This window comes from Diabrotica undecimpunctata, chromosome 3, assembly GCF_040954645.1.
Source record: "Diabrotica undecimpunctata isolate CICGRU chromosome 3, icDiaUnde3, whole genome shotgun sequence".
Classification (NCBI taxonomy): Eukaryota; Metazoa; Arthropoda; class Insecta; order Coleoptera; family Chrysomelidae; genus Diabrotica; species Diabrotica undecimpunctata.
Genome location: NC_092805.1, coordinates 128788066 through 128795786, shown reverse-complemented (window position 1 = coordinate 128795786; position 7721 = coordinate 128788066). Strand labels below are relative to the sequence as shown.

Here is a 7721-nt window from a genome sequence, read left to right as displayed (position 1 = left end):
AAACACAATAATAAACTAGTATGGCATAATATAATTTATGTCATACTAGTATCAACTCTAAATATAACCAGCGCTTGAATAAACTTACAAAATATAAAGAACAATAAGTCTGACACTGATAATATTTATCGAACTTAACTATAAGCTAAGAGGCTAAGTTCATTACAATATTCCCATTTTAATTCCAATATATAACAATTGCTAAAATGCTTGGTGCGTACAGACTTATAAAGTTAAAACTATGACGTTGACAGAAATTTCTCCTAAATTTAGAACAACACATTGTCAAATAAATCTCAAACATTTGCTCAAGTGATCTAAGCAAAGGTAGAGACTGGCTACCGTAGCTGGTTAAGTGGCTAGGTACTGGCATATCCAGCCGGATGGATTGAGTTTGTTCTCGCCACAGATACAAGAAATTTTTCTATTTCTAATTAAACTGAGCCGCCACCGTGTTTCAAACAGCATGTAAAACTGTCGGTATCAGCTACGGAAGTAGTCGTTAACACTAAAAAATCTGATCCAAAAGGATATTGGTGTGGAAGTTGTACAATAAGACAATTTGCTGCAGTACGACCTACAGTACGACCTGCAGTTCGGCTTATAATAACAAACGTCTTCAAAACAAAATTAAACGCAAGGATAGGAAGTGCATGATGTAATTGAAAGTGCACTTTCGAATTATATAATTATGAAACGAAGATACAAATGTACAGATAACTAAAATTTTAATCACTTAATACATAAATTAATGATATCAAAAATCCTAAGAAAACTGCAAACATTAGAGGACACTGAGCAAAAAATAGTTCCAGAAATAGATACCATGGCCAAAAAACCATGGCGACTATTAATTTATTTCTCTCTAATATTTGCTCCTTAGGTAAAGACTGCTAATTTTTTGTGGCATATCCAGGTAATCCTTATTCTTGATGCTAATTTTATATTTGGCATATTCGTTCGTTGGTCATCTTATGTGACAAACTTTATATTAAGTAGTTTACTAGCTTTATGGTTTGGTCCATATGTTATCAAAACACATCTATGTTGTCATAGAGTAAAAGTAATTTTTTATTTTTAAATATACAAAAGATTACCCTTGATAACTTATAGATATTTTTAATCCTTTAATATTTCTAAAATCGTTGTCCAAACGGCAGCATCTTCGATGTGGCGGCGGCCTTATAAGCGAGCGAGTTCATTACTTAAGGAGCGCGATGAGACTCGCGACCGCCTCCAGCAGCTTCGGATCCCCGACCTACACTAACAACATATTAGTTTAATGTGTTAGGACTTTAAATGATCCACATCCGCACAGCCACTAGCCGGATTTTCCGCCTTAAATTCCTTTTATTAAGAGGGTGAACTTTGCTAAAAGAAAGTCGACTCGGAAAATTTCTTCTTGAGTTATGATTTCGAATTTGCTTGTTTGTGTTTCTTGGAAAGTGAAAGGGGTTTTTTAAAGATAATTCTTTTTAACATGTCATGGATAGTTATTTTATGGGCGGTACGGGGTATAAGTTGTGATTTTCGTAGAAGATAAAAAGTGAAAGAAACTCAGAAAGCATTGGATTAAAGTTGAATCATAATAGTTAAAAGGGTTTTACATCTTCAAGGAAATAAAACTAGAAGTAATAAATATTCATTATGCAGGAGTTAAAAAGAAATTTTTGTCTATGTTTACGAGTATATCATAAATGTGTCTCTTACAGTCTTATATAAAATCAAGATAGTTTTGATAAAGCCCTCATTTCAAAGAGATCTGCTAATTTTTTTTCTTGCGGTTTATCCATTAAGGAGATTGGCGATCATCATGACTTATTTTACGCTGTCTGCAGCAGTTCTGAAGAGTTCTATTGTTGTTTTTTCACTCCACTGCTTTAAATGTTTTAACCAAGACGTGCGCCGTCTCTCCGGTCTTCTTTTTTCTTTCACTTTCCCTTGTATAACCAATCGGATCAACACATATTTTTTATTTTTTAGTATGTGACCAAAGTGGCCCATTTTTCTTTCCTTTATACTTTTGAGTATTTTTTCTTTTTTCATCTTTCTTAATATTTCCGTATTCGTTACGTGTTGTCTGGCAAGTTTTTTTTAATTGCATCCGTAATTGTCCAGTTTTCCATTGCATAATTTTTTCTTTGCATTTGGGTACTTTCACTAAAGCTTTTCCTTTAACGTAGATTGTTTCATCTTTAATCTTGTTCTTACTGACAATCATGATTTTTATTTTTTTTTGTATTCAGAGCTATTTCATACCTTTAAGCAGTACTGCGTAGTGAGATCAAAATTTGCAGCCTTTCTCTGCTGTCCGCAAGGAGTATTTTATGTCTGCCTATCTGAGATTATTCACTATTGTTTTGTTAATTGATATACCTTCATTGATGTCATCTAGTGCCTTTTTAAACATCTCTTCTGAACACGTATTAATAAGTAAACGGATTAGTATACATCCTTGTCGCATTCCTCTTCATCTAGGTATCTTTAAATTTTTGTTGTTTAATTCGTATTATGGCTTGCTGATATCGATATAAATTTACAACGATTCTCACATCATGATTATCTATTTCTGTGTTCTGTAATATGTTTGCAAGCCTTCTGTGTTGTATTTTGTCGAAGGCCTTATCAAAGTCAACAAGACATATAAATACGTCACAGTTAACATCTCGACACTGTTCTATGAGTGTTTGTATAGTAAATAATGCCTTTTTAGTGCCAAAGCCTTTTTGATCTTAATTGGTTTCCCATTATTCTATCGTCTAGTTTTTTGTAGTCATGTTCATGTATCACTCTCAAGAAGACTTTTAAAACATGATTCATCATGCTATTAGTAGTCTTAAGATTTCTGTAGTTATTTTATCTGGTCTCATGGCTTTATTATTTTTGATACGTTTTAATTCTTTTTTAATTTTTTTTTTAGTAATTGTAGGTCCATTTCTACCTCTCGGTTATATGGTCTCCATTCTTTCGTTGTCTTCAAATAGCTCTTTTATATATTTCTCATGTATTTATTTTCTCTGCACTTTCTAATTTTTCTCCAGGAGCTAAGAAGCATCCACTATTAAACTTAATACGCAGTAATAAAACAATGGAAGGTGATAAAATCCCTTTCTCTTTAAGATCTGAGTCCGATAAGAGGAGAAAGGAAACAAGCTAGATGTTAACTATTCCATATATTAGCGAAAACGTTTCGTACTTACAAAACAGCATCAGTCCAAATCTGCAAGAGTAACACTCTTTTAGAAAGATTTGCGAAGCTCTTTAAAGGGAAAGCCAAAAGTGACCTCTTATGTTGAGTGAAAGGAGATAATAATGTAAGATGTGACTTACATCAGCAGTAATACAATATCGATGGTAATTACAGCTACCAGTGTTACAAAGAATTGGCCATAAAATCAAATTTTTTTTTGATTAATTGATTGAATGAATTGAGGGAATTATTATACACAGATATATGAAACTTACTTACCTTACTTAAAATCGTTTCAGTTAACAATTTGTTTATTACTTAAAACATTTGTATCCATAAATAAGCAAATTCATTTTCGTTTCATATGCCATTTAGACATCTGATAACCCGCACGGTCATTACAACAGATTTAAAGTCCTAGTGATTGTTAACGAATTTTGATGTTTTTTGGTTAATTTTGTTAGTAAAAGTCAACGTTAATATGATTAACCCGTTTTTCATTTGGCAAAAATATCATATACTTATTATTAAATACTACTCGTAGATTACTTTGTTTATATTATGTACATAGCGGCATTAAGGGCAATCATGATGTAATGAAAAATTTTAAATATTTATTTGTAATAATGCATGTCACACAAACACAAACTTTTCATTTAAACTAACTCTCTTCTTTGCCCGCCTGTCTGTATCTCTTTCGCTTTCTCTCTCTTTCTTTCACACACATGCACACACTATATATGGTCTGTAATAGTCATATATTGATTTCGGATTAAGGATTCTATTGATTTTTAAAATAGATATTGAGTACGTGTTTGTCCTTTTGACTCTACCTTTTTATGTATTTGCTACATTAACCAATCTTCAGTTCTATCTCTTATATCTCTTGGATGTCTATCTCTTCCCGTCTAATTTATCTTGACTATTGCAATACTGTCTGTTGCTCGATAGTTTTTCACCTTAATTTTATTTTAGTAGCTTTTCCGAAGGTTTTCCGATTTTTATTTATAACCAAATAATATATAACCGATAAGTGAACGGCGTTATGTATCACTAGACCAAGCGCCATTTTCTCAAATTGTGGATTATGGCACTTTCTGGTGGGAAATAGCATAAACTATCTACAGAATAAATCCCATTAGTCTGTTAGTAACGGTTAACCAGATATATTTAAAAAGAACAAGTGCCTTTCTTCTTATTCTGAATTTTGAATTTTGCATAACCAGACCAAGTGACTAATTTTCTGTATTAGTTTTGGATCAGTAGACTAAGCGCCTCTTGCTAGCGTTTTAATGATTGTAAATTATCGAATATTTGGCAACATACATACATAAACGTTGTTGATAATAACTTGTTGAGGCGTTTAGGTTAAAAAGTAGTGTTAGTTATTGCTTAAGTTTTTCTATAAAATTAAGAGAGCTATAATTTGTTCAAATATTTCCGAAGTCCCAATAAAGCATAAAAAAACAAAAACCAGTAACAAAAGAAATACTACAAGGATATACGCAATATCCGCTGTGACAGTGTGTAAACCTTTCTTTTTACAGACCTTGAGAATATCAAGTTCCAAAGTCAATGCAGCATTGAAAGCTATGAAACGTCCCATGGGTATTCGAGATTGTCGTGGTCAAAGTGGAGGTCATAATAAAATTAATGATAATCGTGAACAAAAAGTAATTGAGCATATAACAAAATTCCCTAAGTACAAGTCACATTACAGAAGAGCTAACACAGAAAGAGAATACCTAACAGAAAAAACAACATTAAGTAAAATGTATGAAGCTGGTAGCTTTGCATAATACTACAGACTTTGACATACGAGATGAGCAATGTTTATTTACTATTTTCATAATATTCAGAAAATTGTACCTACTGTTAACACTGCGTTCAACACTGAGTTTTTTTTATATTTTTGATTAATTTCTTAAGTAATATAAAATATTCAAAACAACGATTTTTATTGTCGTACCCAAAAAGAAAAAATAGCTTGTGGCCTACTAATCATTCACTAAAAGTGATATTTTAGTTACGCATCACTAGACCAAACGAATTCCATCTCGCTTGGTGTATTGATGTATGATACAATGTGGCGAAAATAAGTCGACCAACAGCCTTTTTATTTTTTTCGTTTTTCTTTAACATTAATAAGTTACTATTTTGCACTTGGAGAAAACATAAAAAACTGTCTCCGAAAACAAAAAATTATGACTATCGTAACATATACTCAATTTTAATAGAGTGAAAACTTTGAAGTCAAATATCTCAAAATAAATTTTTGGCGCTTGGTCTAGTGATGCATAACTCCGCGCCGTCCAAGTATAATCTGTGTGCGTAATTTGTGATAGCTATTTATACAGATTTTAGGGTTTCTGTTGTGACTGAGCATTGAATTATCTGATATACACTACTCCAAGAAATTTACGCACCATTTACAAAAACAAAAAAAGCGGTTCATTGGTGTTTTAAATTTAGTTGTATTCATTTTTGCATGGAATATACCATGTATTTGGAATGTTTGTATTAGGTTACTTGTACTGTTTTTCTGTTTCAACCAGTTTCTAAGGACCCCAAAACAAAGGTGCTGTAAATTTGTTAATGTCGATAAGAGGTTAGTGTCATTTTTCAGTCATTGCGTGAACTGTTGCTGTTTGGTGGAAACATTTTGCTATTGTTTTAATCAAAATGCAACGCGAATCGAGAAATTTGACTAATGAAGAGTGTGCTCAAATAGTGGTTTTGCACGAAGAAGGTTGGAGTTCCAGACATTTAGGGAAACGGTTCGGCGTACACCATACATCGGTCTCACGAATGATGGAACAGTGCAGAGAGACCCGTAGTCACTCTAGGCGTCCAGGACAAGGTCGACATCGTGTAAAAACGTCCGTTCAAGACCGTTTTTTACGACTTCGTACCCTAAGACAACGATTTGTAACTACCAGAAGCTTACAATCCCAACTTGAAGATGTTCATAATGTTCGAATCAGCTGTCAAACTGTTGTAATTTGTAATTTAGTAAATCGTATACCTGCCAGAGGGCCAGCCTTGACCATAGCTCATCGCAGAGCGCGTTTAGAATTTGCACGAAATCATATCCATTGGTTGGAGGATAATTGGAATAGAGTTCTATGATGAGAGCAGATTCTGTCTTTACAATTGTGATAGGCGTATTCGCGTGTACCGACGTCAGAACGAACGGTATGCACAGTGTAACATGCGAGGAATGACATTATTCGGTGGAGGGTCGGTTATGGTCTGGAGTGGCGTTTCTTTGTCGTACAGACTTGGTGGTGTTGAATAACGGTACCATCAATGCTCACCGATATATCGCTGACGTTCTTCAAGACCACGTTGTGCCATTTGCTCCTTATATAGGCAAAAATTTTGTTCTAATGCACGATAATGCACGACCGCACGTTGCAAATGTAGTGCAAAATTATCTAGAGAAAGTTGGAATCGACGTTATGGAATGGCCAGCGAATAGTGCCGATCTCAATCCTATAGAGAATGTTTGGGACTTGTTTGGTAGATGTCTACGGAATTTTCCTAATCAACCAAACACTCTGCAGGAACTAGAACAACGTCTTGTCCAAATATGGAATGAACTGGATCAGAATACTTTAAGATCTTTTATTTTAAGTATGAATCGTCGATGTCAAGCTGTCATTCGTAGCAGTAGTGGAAATACGTCTTATTAAGCAAAAAAAATTAAACAATTTCTATTTTTAGAATTAGAAATTTTGTTGTTAATTGTTTTAAGATTGTGTTAAGTTTATAAATATTGAGGATGGTTAGTGACAACATCACTAAATATGTTTGTTTTACAAAGTAAAGTAATACGAAATAAAATACTTTTAATTTCAGTTAATATTTTCCTGTCATATGGTAAGTTTTAAAGTTGTGCGTTAATTTCTTGGAGCAGTGTATTTATCTGGTTTTTCTTAGGATTTCAAACAATAATTCGTTCACTAGTATATTGAACATAATTACGGCTAAGCTGTCTAGAACTCTATTTTTTATAGTTGGGGCTTATATCCTTGATAATTTTATTATTATAGCAGTATAGTCATAAACAATAACCATAATTTCAAATTTTTGCTTCCAGAAATTATTATTAATTTCATTTGACACGATATTTACATTATAAAAAATTTTCTTTATATTTACTGAAATGTTTCGTAATTAAGAAACCTCAGACAAGATATTAAATACAATACTTGCAATATATGGTGGTTGGCCAGCATACCAAACACTTGGTTTGAACCAGTGAACATGAATTCACAGTGCGATTGCATCTTGAATTAAATTCCACAAAGTCACACAACGAACACTACTACATAGCTGTGCGAAGGGGAACCGCAAATAGGGAATAAGGAACATCTAAAACTGACATACCCTTGCGTCGTCCCCTGTGGCTTCGTCTTAAAGATCGGGGTAGAAGCCCATTCGAAATTTGAATATTTTTAGATTACCAGCACCGAGATAAAATTGTACGAATACGAATAGTGAAACAGAAAATAATTTTTTTAGAATC

At 33.1% G+C, this 7721-nt stretch overlaps 1 protein-coding gene across 1 annotated transcript; it reads left to right on the top strand.

The window, feature by feature from the left end:
• Nucleotides 1-5872: 5872 nt before the first annotated feature.
• On the top strand, nt 5873-6319 carry LOC140436046 (uncharacterized). The gene has a single exon (XM_072524759.1). It carries the CDS (start codon nt 5873-5875, stop codon nt 6317-6319), a length of 447 nt encoding a protein of 148 aa, XP_072380860.1.
• The last annotated feature ends 1402 nt before the right edge of the window (nt 6320-7721 follow it).